At 37.2% G+C, this 15,859-nt stretch overlaps 1 protein-coding gene across 1 annotated transcript; it reads left to right on the top strand.

Annotated features, from left to right (window-relative positions):
- The first annotated feature begins 5,080 nt into the window (after positions 1 to 5,080).
- On the top strand, positions 5,081 to 5,482 carry LOC113359158 (uncharacterized mitochondrial protein AtMg00820-like). Its single transcript, XM_026602835.1, has one exon. It carries the CDS (start codon positions 5,081 to 5,083, stop codon positions 5,480 to 5,482), a length of 402 nt encoding a protein of 133 aa, XP_026458620.1.
- The last annotated feature ends 10,377 nt before the right edge of the window (positions 5,483 to 15,859 follow it).

Genomic DNA, 15,859 nt, shown 5'->3' with positions numbered 1-15,859 from the left:
CAGAGAGTTTAATATGAAAATCTTCAAAAGTGTTGTTGTCATCCATTCGAAGGTTTTCCCAATAGGGAGTGAGAGTTTGAAGTCTAGCTTCTTTCTATGATGAATTTCCTTTGAATACGATCTGAAGATTATCCCAAGCTTCTTTCGAAGTTTGACATGTTGACACATGATGTTGAAATCACGACTTACAGCATGAATAATAACATTCAAACCATCTGAATTCTGCCTTGCAAGTGCCTTTTCTTCGTTCGAAAAATCTACTAAGCGTTTAAACTCAGTTTCCGAATTTTTTATCTTTGGACGAATATACCCATCGATGACTAATAGCCAAGTATTAAAGTCTCGTGATTGAAGAAAAGATCTCATAGCATATTTCAACCATAGATAGTTTGTTCCGTCAAATCTTGGAGGTACGTTAATTGAAGTCGATTCATGAGAACTCGAGTTCATTCTTATAGGTTGGATCGCACCAAACACAGATTGTTAGATTTTTTCTTGTTTGCCTTCTTTGATACCAATTGAAAAGGCGAGGGTACCCAAATACACCACAATCTAAAACTTTTCCTACCTATAAGTCCTTTCTCCGAAAGTCATTTTCTATGGACTAAGTCGAGACAATACAACTAATCGGTTCACACTTCGTGTGATCGTCTATGGATACGATATCGAGACAATACAACAACGAAGTATGTTTACTTGATACAAAGGTTCGGACTTAACCAAACACAATAGGATTTCTTATCAAGTAAATAGGAATTAATGTTTGTGTAATTTACTTTAATTATAATAAAACAATTATAATGCGAAAATATAAAGTAAATGACACAGCAAGATTTTGTTAACGAGGAAACCGCAAACGCAGAAAACCTCGGGACCTTGTCCAAAATTGAATACTCTCAGGATTAAGCCGTTACACAAAATTACACCTAACTTCGTATAGTTGAGACCAAGAAACTAAACCTATAGTTCACCTAGTTCCATATGTATTCCCACGTCTCCAACTTATGAATAAGTCACGTACTTGGAACAATTCCTTTGGTTCATTTGCCAAACATTAAAGGAACAACAAATCTGTTTGGTATCAACTCTATTCAACCAAGTGATATGAGTCGTACAAAGGCTCTTTCGTTTATCTTAACATAAACTCCTTCGCCAGGTCCTTAGATCTATCTTATGTTTAGTTACCTAAGTAATCGTTTAAGATTAATCCAACAACACTCTTAATTCAAAGAATTGTGTTGATGCCGATCTACTCAACTAATCAATCCAATCTACCACAAGGATAAACCGATTATTAATTGGATCCTCTTTTACCAAAACAAGTATTGTGCACACCAAAGATTATAAACCCAAGTCAGATCTTCAATATCTTCTTTGTCTTCAAATCTTATTAAATTCTTCAATAAAAACCTGCACACAATCACTTGAATCTCTTGTGATCAATCATGCACAGAACGGAGTCCGTTAACAATGGATTATCACAAGATCGTCTTTAGAACTAACAACAATCTAAAGATCCCTGTCGAAACTCTGAACCAGTTTGAGTGAATCTTATATCAGAAGATAAGATTCTCAAGCATAAAAAAACTAGGTGCAATCAGATTTCAACCACCGTTAGTCAATCAAATCAATCAAAAACAAAATATAAACCGCAATTACCTAGTTTCCCACCAACAGTACACGCTAGAGCTTCTCAATCCCAAAGAAGACTTTAAACTGAGCGGTCGTAAGAGATTTCGCCTAATTAGGTTACTCTCCTCTCCGAATAGGCGGCTACACCAGTAACAACAACAAAAGAGGAAGCCTGTTGTTACGAAGGATTAGTTTCCTAGAAAGGCAAACTTCAAGTATTTATAGACAAGGAAGTTTGGACACCAAGGAATTTCCAAAACCGAAAATATTCTCAAGATATTCATTAAAGCACAAATTCGGTTTCCATAATTCCTGGAAATGCTCTGTCCAAAAATAATGATCGAAATCTCTCGGAAAATCTAATTAGTAAATGCACATTACTAATTCTTATATTTCCCTACAAAATGAAATTAATAACCTTAATTACAAGATTCTTAACTTAATTATGTTTCGATCCTGGGATTTTCTTCCTTTAGCTATTAAGGAATAACTTTGAACAACTAAAGAAATAAACATTCACAGCACGTGTTCAAAGTATGTCGACATCCTTACTTTGTAAGTTCTCTTTCACAGTTACAACCTTGAAACCGATTTTCCACACTTCCAAACAAGTTTAGAATTGGTTCATCTGACTTTCAAGAACTATGTGATTAATCAAACAAACATTCAATCACAATCATGGTTTTAACGGTTCTACCAAAACAAGTTTCGGTTCTACCTCCATGTGAGTATTGTTCATAGTCCCAATAGCTTTCCAAAACTTCGGTTGACTAGGTAATAGGATCAGTTCCCGACATATATATGGTATCTAACTTATATGTGTTGCACATGTCCATAGGATCGGTTCCCCTTTGCCTAAAAACGTGTTGCACGTGTCCATAGGATCGGTTCCCCTTTCTGCTATAAACCTTACTGCACATCATACAAGGATCGGTTCCCCTTTGTGATGTACTGCACCTCTTACTAAGATTGGTTCCCCTTTCCCAAAAAATTTCAGACATAACACAAACCCGATCATACCATCTCAGGTGATTACTTAAGATCGGTTTCACTAATAAAAGTCATACCAATACATAAGTCAGGCCTTTGTGAATAGTTCTACCAAGAACACAAACAAGTTGTGAGCGGTTATACTCAATCGCACATATTGGTTGTTCATAAGATATACAATGAATAACAAAACCAATAACACCTGGCAATTTCTTTTACGGTTCACAAACAAGTTTATGAACTTATTTCCTTAGAACACATGTAAACATTGTTCCCTAGGATGAAATCCTCACCTCATACCCATACATAATCACAATAGCATTCAAATGATTATGGCGATGTCTTATCTACAAAGTTTAATGGTTAAGCAATAAACCTCGTATTGTATTCCTTAATACTATGTCTATTTAGAGTTCAAATATGCTTCGCAATTATGTTTTCAATATGCACGACTTGAAAGATACGTTAGGGAATGAAATAGTTCAAGTCAAATATCATTAACCTCAAGTGGAAGGATGATTGTTGTCGTTGTAACTCTTTGCTTCTTCACATCTTCAAGTCTTCGCAATACTTGTAATGTCTCATATCCTAATACTTTCATGCTAACCTATACGAAGTTGCCTCTAGTACATAATCAAGCGACTCTTAATATGAGTTTTTTTTTCCATTTTTTTCTTTCTGGTGCACCTTTTTTTTTGGCTATTGCCTCAGAAGCTATCCTCAGTACAGAGTACATCATTTTCTTAGTCCATCGGTAGGTTTCACAAACTTACTCAAAAGCAGAAAGGAAAATTGGAACTTTGTTTTCTTTTTTTTGCCATTTTTTCCTTCTGGTGCAACTTTTTTTTTTTGCCATTGCCTCAGAAGCTATCCTCAGTACAACGTACATCGTTTGGTTAGTCGTCTGTAGGTTTCACAAACTTACTCAAAAGCAGAAAGGAAAATTGAACACTTTGCAATGCAGGAAATTTTTAACCCAAAAATTTAAACTTGATTCGAGTACAAGTGAATTTAAATTTTCACAGCCTCATAACTACGAGTTCTTTGTAACGAACACATGAAGTAAAACCTAAAAGGTCTGAAGACTACGCAGGATATCCCTTTTGCGACACACATGCAATTCTCTGCTATCAACATTATAGGTGTCAGCATAAATACCAGTAATAAGAACGCCGCCAATTTCTATAGTAATACTTTGTCTTGAAATAGAAATAATAGAAAGAGGTTTGATAGAGAAATTCCAGAACCACCAAATATTACCTTTTCTATCATCACAAGAGTTATGAATAACAACATGAATCATCCCTGGTAATTTTAAAGAACTACAAGATTTAGAATTTACCTTAATTTTTGGCTCAGCAATCCAGACTAGCGTAGGATTATTTTTAGAAACTAAATATCTAAGTTTATCCTTGGCTTTGGGTCTCCTTAAGCCTCAGATATTCTAGAAAATTATCTTCATTTAAAAGAAGTAGGTTGAGGAGATGAGGAACTCCCTTTATCACTCATTGACTTCAAATTACCTTTATTAGTTTTTGTTACTGGAACTGAAGTTGTCTTAACCACTTTTGCAGGTGGTTTCTTCTTAACATTGTTATTTCTATTAACCCGGACCATCTATATGGCATTTATATCATTAGAATAATTAATTATTTCCAATAATTGATCATAGCTCAACTGTTCTATATGAGATGAATTACTTTCCTCATCACCTTGAAAAATATTACCATTAGAAGAATATAATATAACACAAGGCTTATCAACAAAATTTGAATTAAGAGAACCAAAAGTAACCTCATTACCATCACCACTTCACTTAACAACTTGAATTGATGAAGAACTACTTGAAGATACATCCAAATTTTTAGTAACACTAATTACAAGAATATCATTTTTTGTGCCTTGCGAAACATGAAATTTACCAAAAGTACCACCTATCTCTGCAGAGGAGTTCACATTACCATTCTGACTACTTGGAAATATTGCATTCACAATTACATCACCAAAATTCTCAACTTCAATATTTTTTCCATGCTCTTAGGAGTTTCACATATATCAAAACCAACTGGTTGTAGTGACTTCTTTTTCTTAACCTGACAAACCTTTATGTTCAAAACAAGATTTACTTCTTTAGAATTCCTGAGATGTTTCCTTTTTTTTTTGTTACTTCTGCATTCAACTACCTAATGACCCACAATCTTACAGTGATCACAGAATGTAGGTAATTTTGGTATTTGGATCTCTTGATTAAAAATACCATACTTTATTACTACATGGTTGGAGATATGTTGTGCTAAGTCCACACCTACTGGAACACTAGCATAGTATCCAACCTCTCTTTTAAGAGTAGTTTTTGTTGAGATTACCTCAAGATGAGTTGAGTACTCAAGATGATTCGAGTCTTCCTATTGCCACTCGAAAGGGTACTAGGTCATGTACAAATCTTCATTTATATCCCATGTCAAAGTTTGTCTCCTTTAAAAATTTGTCATCATCTTTCTCTGCTTTTTCAACTCATGTGTCTTCTGTGAAGATTCCGAAAAATGTTCATGATGCTCTAGAAATTCTGGAGTGGAGGGAGGCAATCTTTGAAGAAATGACTGCACTTAAGAAGAACGGAATGTGGGTGAAGATTGATTTACCAGAAGGAAAATATATTTTTGGATGCAAATGGGTGTTTACAGTGAAATACAAGGCTGATGGAACCATAGAGAGGTATAAGGCCCGACTGGCTGCAAAGGGTTTTACTCAAACATATGGTATAGACTACACTGAGACATTTGCTCCTATGGAAAAACTGAATACTGTTCGAGTGATATTATCAATTGCAGTCAATCTTGATGGCCCGTGCATCAACTAGATATCAAGAATGCATTCTTGAATGGTGATCTAGAAGAAGAAGTTTTCATGAAAGCGCCACCAGGGTTTGTGGGGGAATTTGGTTCGAAGGTGTGCAAACTAAAAAAAGCTCTTTATGGCCTAAAACAGTCACCTCGTGCCTGGTTCGAAAGATTTTCTCAAGCTGTTAAAAGGAAAGGATATACTCAAGCTCAAGAAGATCACTTTGTTCATACGACACTCAAAAAATGGAAAGGTGGCAGTCTTAATTGTGTATGTTGATGACATAATAGTTAATGGTGATAATATAGATGGGCTGGATCGACTAAAGTTGGGACTGGCTAAGGAGTTCGAGATGAAGGACTTAGAATCCCTGAAATATTTTCTGGGCATGGAAGTTGCAAGATCAAAAGAAGGTATTGTTGGAGTCTTACAACAATAGAAGAACCGTCAGATGTATCAAACAATAAATATAAAGAACCGTATCAAACAAATCAACCACGAACAAATTGATGAGGGAAGAATCACAGGTTCAACAAGCTGTCCTTAACACATTAGTTCGCGGGTATACTCTAAAGTAATGCTAAACCCCAACGTGCGAAGATGTGTCCAGGATAAGACTTCCTGATATAACTTGAGTTAGCACAACGCCAGTTACCCACTCTTGAACTCAGCAACAGGGATGGAAGTAAAAACGCCGCACAAAAAAAACAAGAAGAAGAAGAAAAGCAGACCTAGAGATAGTCGCTGCTTATGTGTTTTGAAAACAGAATTTCGAGTCATATTTATAGGATGAGATTTTGCAAATCAAGTTAGGTTTTGGTTTTCTTCAAAAACAAGTAAAACTCGTAAAAGGAATTTCCCACAAATAAAACTCTTAAGAAAATATTTTTGGAATTTATTTCCTAAAGAAAAATTCGCCAAAAATAAATACGAGTAGAAGAGGAACTTGGTGCATGGTATACGCGCATGGGCATGGGTCGAAACATGTATTTTTCCCCCACCCGCTCCACCCACATTGTTTTACAACATATCCATGAGCACATGGTTATATAGTGGAGCACCTCTTTAGTTTTCCACAATGTGGGACAAAAGGTTCCATTTCATTCACTCAAAAATGAGTGAGTATCCTTAGACCCTTAGGTCATGAGATCAAACCACACAAAGACCAAAAATCCATTTATTAAATATCTCATTTTCTCCAAAAATCCCCCACATGAATGAAATGTCGGTAAATAACGAAAAATCATAGTACGGAAAATACCATTTAGGCAAAGGTGTCCATGAGGTCTTGAACCTTGCTTAGTGAGAAGTTACCGGAACTACTAGCTAGACAGTGAACGCGATGTCTTGAACTTCTAGTGTTTGGAGTAATTCTAATAACATCCACGCATGATATGCTCCAAGTGTTGCTAAGTTTGTGTCGTTTTGTCCATTTTGGCCCTGGACATATCCTGTTTCTCAGAATACTCTAGAGAATCGGCTCCATTCTCATAGGAAGCGACCAACTTCCTCATTCAGATAGGTGAGTTCCATCAAGGTTGTTTACTGCTACACCCCACTTCAATCTTAAATTGAAACTATAGAACTCATTAACACTTAATTAAAAGTCATCCTCCACATGCAGTCACACTATCACATCAACATCATAAGGAAGGGACAGAGAATGAAATTCTCTGATAGTGTTTACCTTTACCCACCACAAATTAGTTGTCTCATTCGAAACCTTGATCTTGGGATCTCCAGTCAACAAGGTTGAGTATCCTTCATGGAAAATTTAATTATTTGAGCCTAAGCCCCATCCTCTTCGATGCTTTACTAACTATCTCCTTGGACAAACTTTTCGTCAAAGGGTACGCGATATTCTCCTTGGACCTTGTCCAATCTATGGAAATAACTTGAGATTAGTAATTTCAAAGAATCATGTCTTCTACGCATATGTATAGACTTTCCATTGTAGAAGCTATTCTTAGCTCTACCTATTACAGATTTGCTATCACAATGTATAGATATAGCTGGCACAGGCCTATGCCAGAGAGGAATATCTTCTAAAAAGTTTCTTAGCCATTCGGCCTCCTCTCCTGCTTTATCTAATGCAATAAACTCCGACTCCATAGTTGAGCGAGCTATACATGTATGTTTGGAACTCTTCCAAGATACAGACGCACCTGCTAGAGTGAATACATATCCACTCGTAGACTTAGACTCCTCTGAGTCTGCTATCCAGTTTGCATCGCAAAATCCCTCAAGGACGGCCGGATACCCTTCGTAATTCAAACAAAAGGTCATTGTGTACTTCAAGTACTTTAGCACTCTATTAAGTGCATCCCAATGTTTCTGCCCTGGATTACAAGTATACCTGCTTAACCTACTCACAGCATAAGCAATGTCTGGTCTCGTACAATTCATCAAATACATCAGACTTCCTATGACTCTTGAGTATTCAAGTTGGTTAACACCTACACCCTTATTCTTCATGAGTTTGCAAGAAGAATCATATGGAGTGCAAACAGGTTTACAGTCAAACTGATTATATTTCTTAAGTATGGATTCAACATAATGAGACTGACTCAGACTATAGCCATTAGAAGTTTTTCTAATCTTCATCCCTAATATGACATCAGCGGGGCCTAAGTCTTTCATGTCAAAGTTCTCATTCAACATTTTCTTAGTGGTATTAATAACATCCATGTTTGTACCTAGTATAAGCATATCATCAACATACAAGCATACAATCACACAGGCATCCTTGACAAGTTTAGTATAAACACACTTATCAGATTCATTAATTCTAAAACCACTAGAAATCATCACATGATCAAATTTCTCATGCCACTGTTTAGGTGCTTGTTTCAATCCATACAAAGATTTCTTCAGTTTACAAACCTTCTTCTCACAACCTTTAACTACAAATCCTTCGGGTTGTTCCATATAAATTTCTTCATCTAATTCACCATTCAAAAACGCTGTCTTTACATCCATTTGATGTATCTGTAGGTTATGGACAGAAGCTATAGCAATTAACATCCTAATGGAGCTAATTCTACTTACTGGTGAATATGTATCAAAGAAGTCTATACCTTCTATCTGTTTATAGCCTTTCGCTACCAACCTAGCCTTGTATTTTTCAATAGTTCCATTTATATTACGTTTTCTCTTGAAAATCCATTTACAACCTATGGCCTTAGACCCTGGAGGTAAATCTACAAGTTCAAAAGTACCGTTTTCTCGAATGGAATCCATTTCACTAATTGAAGCTTCTTTCCACCACGGAGCTTCAGGACAAGTCATGGCTTCTTGTAAGTCTGAGGATCAGACTCGGCTAGGTATGTAATGCAACCAGGATAGGTTTTTTAGTTTTAACCCTTTTACCTCTTCTAGGTTCTATTTCTGGTTCATCTTCCTCTAAAGGTAATGACTGACTGGATGATGTAAATTCTAGGGGATCATCTAAACATCTCTTTCGAGAATCACGTTTCATAGGAAAAACATTCTCAAAGAACTCAGCATCCCTAGACTCCATGATAGTATTCAACCCTATGTCAGAAATTTCAGAACTCACAACCATAAACCTATGAGCACTAGAATGCTCAGGATACCCTATAAAAACACAATCAACGGTTTTGGGTCCTATCTTATTTGTCTTAGGAGGAGGGATGGCCACCTTTGCCAAGCACCCCCACACTTTGAAGTAATCATAAGATGGTTGTTTACTTTTCCATAACTCATATGGACTTTTATCTGATCCTTTAAAGGGTACTCTGTTCAGGATGTAATTGGCTGAGAGGATAGCCTCCCCCCACAAATTCGAAGGTAATCCTGAACTAATCAACATGGCATTCATCATATCCTTAAGGGTACGGTTCTTTCGTTCAGCTACACCATTGGATTGAGGTGAATAAGGGGCTGTAGTTTCATGTATTATCCCATGTTCTTCCAATAGGAATTAGATACTCACCACCACGGTCAGACCTAAAAGTTTTAATGGTAGCATTCAATTGGTTTTCAACTTCACGTTTATATATCTTAAAGGCTTCTAAGGCATTGTCCTTCCCTCTAAGCAAATAAACCTGACAGTACCTCGTACAATCATCTATAAAAGTGACAAACCATTTCTTACCACCTCTAGTTTGAACTGACTTCATGTCAACTACGTCTGAATGAATCAATTCTAAGGGTTTAGTGTTTCTCTGGACATTCTTCCTGAATGATTTCTTAGCATGCTTAGATTCTACGCAAATCTCACACTTATAACTTTTATCCAAAGTGAATTTGGGTATGCAGCCTACGCTAGCCAGTTTATGCATTGATTTGTAATTTACATGACCAAGTCTACCATGCCAAACATTCGATGACACACACATGTAAGCAGAAGAATCATTCAATTTCACTTCAGGACAGGTTACATTAAGTTTGTAAAGACCTCCAGTCTTATAACCCTTACCCACATAATCATTGCCCTTAGTTACTATAAGTTTTCCAGACTCAATTGAAACTTTAAAACCCTTATCATCTAAAACAGAACAAGAAACAAGATTTTTGCAGATGTCTGGAACATGAAGAACTTCATTCAATGTGAGAGTCTTGCCAGATGTGAGCTTCAGACCGACCTTTCCTTTTCCTGCAACCTCTGATGCAGATGAGTTACCCATATAGAGTTTCTCGCCTCCCCTACCCTCTGGTAGGAGGTGAACAGGTCTCTGTTCCCACAAACATGCTTGGTAGCTCCAGAGTCTACCCACCAGTCCATCACATTGGTCACCAAATTAACTTCAGACACTACTGCAGAAAACTCGTCCTTGTTCTTTTCAACCAAGTTAGCACTATCCTTTTTGTCCTTACGATGTCTACAGTGAACTGCCATATGTCCAGTAACTCCACACGCATAACAAGCACCCTTAATTTTAGTAATGCTAGACTCTGGTTTTCGAAACATACCTTTCTTGGGAGGACCACGCTTAGAGTTACGATTGTTACTCTCACCTTTTCCAGCTTTGGAAGATCTGTGTTCAGTCATATGAGCTTTGTTACTCATGTCCCTTGCAGAAGACACGTTCTTATCCTTGGTGCACAGCATCTCTTCCACTTGAATTTTCTTTCCTAATTCAACCATGTTGATCTCGCCAGTTTCATGTCTTAGCTTTTTCTTGTATTCAGACCAAGAAGATGGTAACTTCTCAATTACCGCAGATACTTGAAACGTCTCATCAATGACCATACCTTCAGCAAGAATCTCATTAATGATCTGTTGAAATTCGAGAAATTGATCAACAACAGGTTTATCATTCGTCATCTTGAAGTCCATAAACTTCGCCACCAGAAATTTCTTGCTCCCTGCAGTCTCCGCTTGATACTTTGCTTCTAACGCAGTCCACAAATCATAAGCACTGAAATTTTCTTTAGCATTGTAAAAATCATACATCGCATCTTCCAAACCATTCATGATATGATTTTTCGCCAGAAAATTACACCTCTTGTTATACTCGATCGCCTCCTCAGTTAAACCTTCAGCATTCATCAATTCAGCATGTGGAACAAGTACATAATCCAGTTCATGATGGCTTAGATAAAATAGCATCTTGGATTGCCATCTCTTGAAATCCTTTCCGTTAAACTTCTGTGGTCTTTCAACATCGTTCTTTCCCATTGTTACAAGGAATATAATGTGTTAAGATTGTTGGAATCTTGCAACAATTGAAGAAACGTCAGATGTATCAAACAATAATATAAAGAACAGTATCAAACAACTCTACCACGAACAAATTGATGAGGGCAGAATCACAGGTTCAACAAGCTGTCCTTAACACATTAGTTCGCGGGTATACTCTGAAGTAATGCTAAACCCCAACGTGCGAAGATGTGTCCAGGATAAGACTGCCCGATATAACTTGAGTTAGCACAACGCAAGTTACCCACTCTTGAACTCAGCAACAGGGATGGAAGCAAAACGCCGCACAAAATATAAGAAGAAGAAGAAAAGTAGACCTAGAGATAGTCGCTTGTGTGTTTTTTAAAAACAGAATTTCGAGTCATATTTATAGGATGAGATACTTGCAAATCAAGTTAGGTTTTTTTTGTTTTCTTCAAAAACAAGTAAAACTCGTAAAAGGAATTTCCCACAAATAAAACTCTTAAAAAATAATTTTGGAATTAAATTCCTAAAGAAAAAATTCTCCAAAAAGTAAATCCGAATAGGAAAGGGACTTGGTGCATGGTATACGCGTATATCGCATGGGTCAAAATATGTATTTTTGCCCACCCGCTCCACCCACGTTTTACAATTCATACATAAGTGTATGATTATATAGTGGAGCTCCTCTTTAGTTTTCCACAATGTGGGACTAAAGGTTCCACTTCATTCACCCAAAAATGAGTGAGTATCCTTAGACCCTTAGGTCATTAGATCAAACCATACCAAGACCATAAAATCTTTTTAATTAAAACTCATTTTCTCCAACAATCCCCCACATGAATGAAATATCGGAAAACGAAAAAATCAGAGTAAGGAAAATACCATTTAGGCAAAGGTGTCCATGAGGTCTTGAACCTTGCTTAGTGAGAAGTTACCGGAACTACTAGCTAAACAGTGAACGCGATGTCTTGAACTGCTAGCGTTTGGTGTAGTTCAAATAATATCCACGCATGATATCCTCCAAGTGTTGCTAAGTTCGTGCCGTTTTGTCCATTTTGGCCCTGGACATATCCTGTTTCTCAGAATGCTCTAAAGAATTGGCTCCATTCTCATAGGAAGCGACCCACTTCCTCATTCAGATAGGTGAGTTCCATCAAGAGTGCTTACTGCTACACCCCACTTCAATCTTAAATTGAAACTATAGAACTCATTAAGACTTAATTAAAAGTCATCCTCCACATGCAGTCACACTATCACATCAACACCATAAGGAAGGGACAGAGAATGAAATTCTCTGATAGTGTTTACCTTTACCCACCAAAAATTAGTTGTCTCATTCGAAAACTTGATCTTGGGATCTCCAGTCAACAAGGTTGAGTATCCTTCATGGCAAGTTTAATTATTTGAGCCTAAGCCCCATCCTCTTCGATGCTTTACTAACTATCTCCTTGGACAAACCTTTCGTCAAAGGGTCTGCGATATTCTCCTTGGACCTTGTCCAATCTATGGAAATAACGCCTGTTGAGATTAGTAATTTCAAAGAATCATGTATTCTACGCATATGTATAGACTTTCCATTGTAGAAGCTATTCTTAGCTCTACCTATTCCAGATTTGCTATCACAATGTATAGATATAGTTGGCACAGGCCTATGACAGAGAGGAATATCTTCTAAAAAGTTTCTTAGTCATTCGGCCTCCTCTCCCGCTTTATCTAACGCAATAAACTCTGACTCCATAGTTGAGCGAGCTATACATGTATGTTTGTAACTCTTCTAAGATACAGACGCACCCGCTAGAGTGAATACATATCCACTCGTAGACTTAGACTCCTCTGAGTCTGCTATCCAGTTTGCATTACAAAATCCCTCAAGGACGGACGGATACCCTTCGTAATTCAAACAAAAGGTCATTGTGTACTTCAAGTACTTTAGCACTCTAATAAGTGCATCCCAATGTTTCTGTCCTGGATTACAAGTATACCTGCTTAACCTACTCACAGCATAAGCAATGTCTGGTCCCGTACAATTCATCAAATACATCAGACTTCCTATGACTCTCGAGTATTCAAGTTGGTTAACACCTACACTCTTATTCTTCATGAGTTTGCAAGAAGAATCATATGGAGTGCAAACAGGTTTACATTCAAACTGATTATATTTCTTTAGTATGGATTCAACATAATGAGACTGACTCAGACTATAGCCATTAGAAGTTTTTCTAATATTCATCCCTAATATGACATCAGCGGGGCCTAAGTCTTTCATGTCAAAGTTCTCATTCAACAGTTTCTTAGTGGTATTAATAACATCCATGTTTGTACCTAGTATAAGAATATCATAAACATACAAGCATACAATCACACAGGCATTCTTGAAAGCGGAGCTCGAGAGATATTGACAGGGACGATGAAGATGGAAGATGCATGGAGGAAGCTGTGTTGTTGCTCGCGTCTGTTAGGAGTTGCATGTGTTGATGAAGGTCGAGGCAACGGTGACTGATGATTGACAGGGATGTTGGAAGGAGCTATTATACGAACTGAAGACAGAGTTTATCATAGATGGAGCTTGGCATGATGACTGATGATGAAGACGTGAATGGTTGGCTGTAAGTCGAGAAATGGCAGTGATAATGAGTAGTGATCGCTGGAAGGAGTCCGGTGGTGAATGATGGCAGCAAGGGCGAGAGTTAGAGTCAGACAAGAAAAAATGGAAAGAGTTCAAATATACAGGAAAGTTCACGGCTAGAAGTTTCAGCCGTAAAACAGCTGAGAAAATAATCGAAAAAGCCACAGGAGTATTTGCGTCCGGATGACCTAGCCGTAAAGTAAAAGAAAAATAAGAAGAAGTTACAGGGAAGTTTACGGCTAGAATGTCATAGCCGTGAATAAAAGAAGCTGTCAGTTTCCACCAGAACTGACAAGCCAAATACTATATGGGCTGGACTTAACAGACGTTTTGCAAGGGCCCATGCGGCTGTTTACTCTCGATTTCACGGCCATCCTTGGAGGTGACTTACTTTTTTGCAACTTTGGTGACCTGTTTCGCACGGGATTCGGCATACGGGCACTTCTATAATTTAGACTCCTATATAAGAGATACTTCTTAACCTAAAAAATATATCATATCATCTCTACATCTCATATTGTAGTTTGTTCTTCATCAATATTTTAGGGTTTACCCCTTCAGGTGGAAACCGGGAAACGGTGTAAACATGAGAGGCTAAATTCTTGTTGATTGAGGATGAATTCAATGTTCTAAGCGTGAAGCTTTATTAATTATATAAATCTGTTCGGAGTTTTAATCACATCATCGTTTGTTTTCACTATTTTTAGGGTTAATGATTGATTAATTAGATTGTTTGGAGTGCACACTAGATTAATCTTTTGATCATTCTATTGCTAGTATTGAGTTAGGAGATAAGTTAACCGCCGAATAATTCATACACAAGTAAAAATCGCGAGACCTTGCAGAGAGATTCTGTGGAGCAATTGCGAGTGAAGACAACATCAGCAAGTGAACCTTGAGCTAAGAGTTTAACTACTGGTATCAACCTAATTCACAAAGCCTAAGCGTTCGATTGGATTACACCTTGAGTGAGCTACTACTTGGTGGTTCGGTTGAATAGAATATGATATTGGAGAGCTTCCGTATCCGTGGTAAAAGGAGTTTTGGGGATATCACTGAGCTAGCTGTTGTTCTACGGTTGGTGATGAATGGTTCTAACGAAGATGGATAAGTACACTAATCCAGTTATCGCTTGGTAACGGCGAAGGATTCCTTGATCATCTCTTTCTTTTATTTGTTATTCGTTTTATTTTACTTTAAACCAATCCCCCTTTATTTTATCTTATTTTGCTATCTAAGTAACATATCAATTACACGGTCTCTGTGGAAACGATCCTTACTACCGCTATATTATTATTTAATTAGTGGAAAATATTTCGATTAATTAGTTGTGGTTACGACACGCATCACTTTTGTTGTTAGTTTGGTAAGCTAATTTACGCATTCTCCACAAAGAGAACATTTGGATGTTGTCTACAGAATAGTGAGGTATCTAAAAGGGACACCAGGACGGGGCTTGTTCTTTAAAAAGAATGAACAAAAAGGAATTAAAGCTTTTACCGATGCAGATTGGGCTGGTTCAATTGATGATTAGAAGTCAATCACTGGTTATTGTATGTATGTTTGGGGAATTTTAGTCACCTGGAGAAGCAAAAAACAGAATGTGGTAGCAAGAAGCACTGCTGAAGCTGAATTCAGGACCATGGCTACTGGAATATGTGAGCTAATTTGGCTTAAGAGAATCATCGAAGAAATATATGTACCTTTGTGTAAACCGATGAAGTTGTACTGTGACAACAAGAAAGCTATAAGCATCGCGCAAAATTCTGTGCAACATGACAGAACCAAGCACATAGAAATTGACAGACATTTTATAAAGGAGAAGCTCGAGGAAAGAACAATCTATATGTCATTCATGCCTACTTCCCAGCAAACTGCAGACATACTTACAAAGGGTTTATACAAACCTGTTTTTGATTTCCTAGTAAGTAAGTTGGGCATGATTGATATCTATGCACCAACTTGAGGGGGAGTGTAGGATTCTGTAGGAAGTAGTTCTGGTGTGTCCGTTGAAACTAGTCTAAGTTTGTTAGTTATTTCCTTAGTTTTAGGAAGTAGTTCTGGTGTGTCCGTTCTCTAGTTATCTATTTAATGTTTAGTCTTGTTCTACTGAATTAAGCAATGAATAAATGATAAAAAAA

The sequence above is a fragment of the Papaver somniferum genome, chromosome 3, assembly GCF_003573695.1.
Source record: "Papaver somniferum cultivar HN1 chromosome 3, ASM357369v1, whole genome shotgun sequence".
NCBI classification, from domain to species: Eukaryota; Viridiplantae; Streptophyta; class Magnoliopsida; order Ranunculales; family Papaveraceae; genus Papaver; species Papaver somniferum.
This window is presented reverse-complemented; position numbering and strand designations above follow the sequence as displayed.

What these genes read in the sequence shown, in the direction of transcription:
- LOC113359158 (XM_026602835.1), top strand. Translation starts at nt 5,081, where the DNA reads ATGTCAAAGTTTGTCTCCTTTAAAAATTTGTCATCATCTTTCTCTGCT.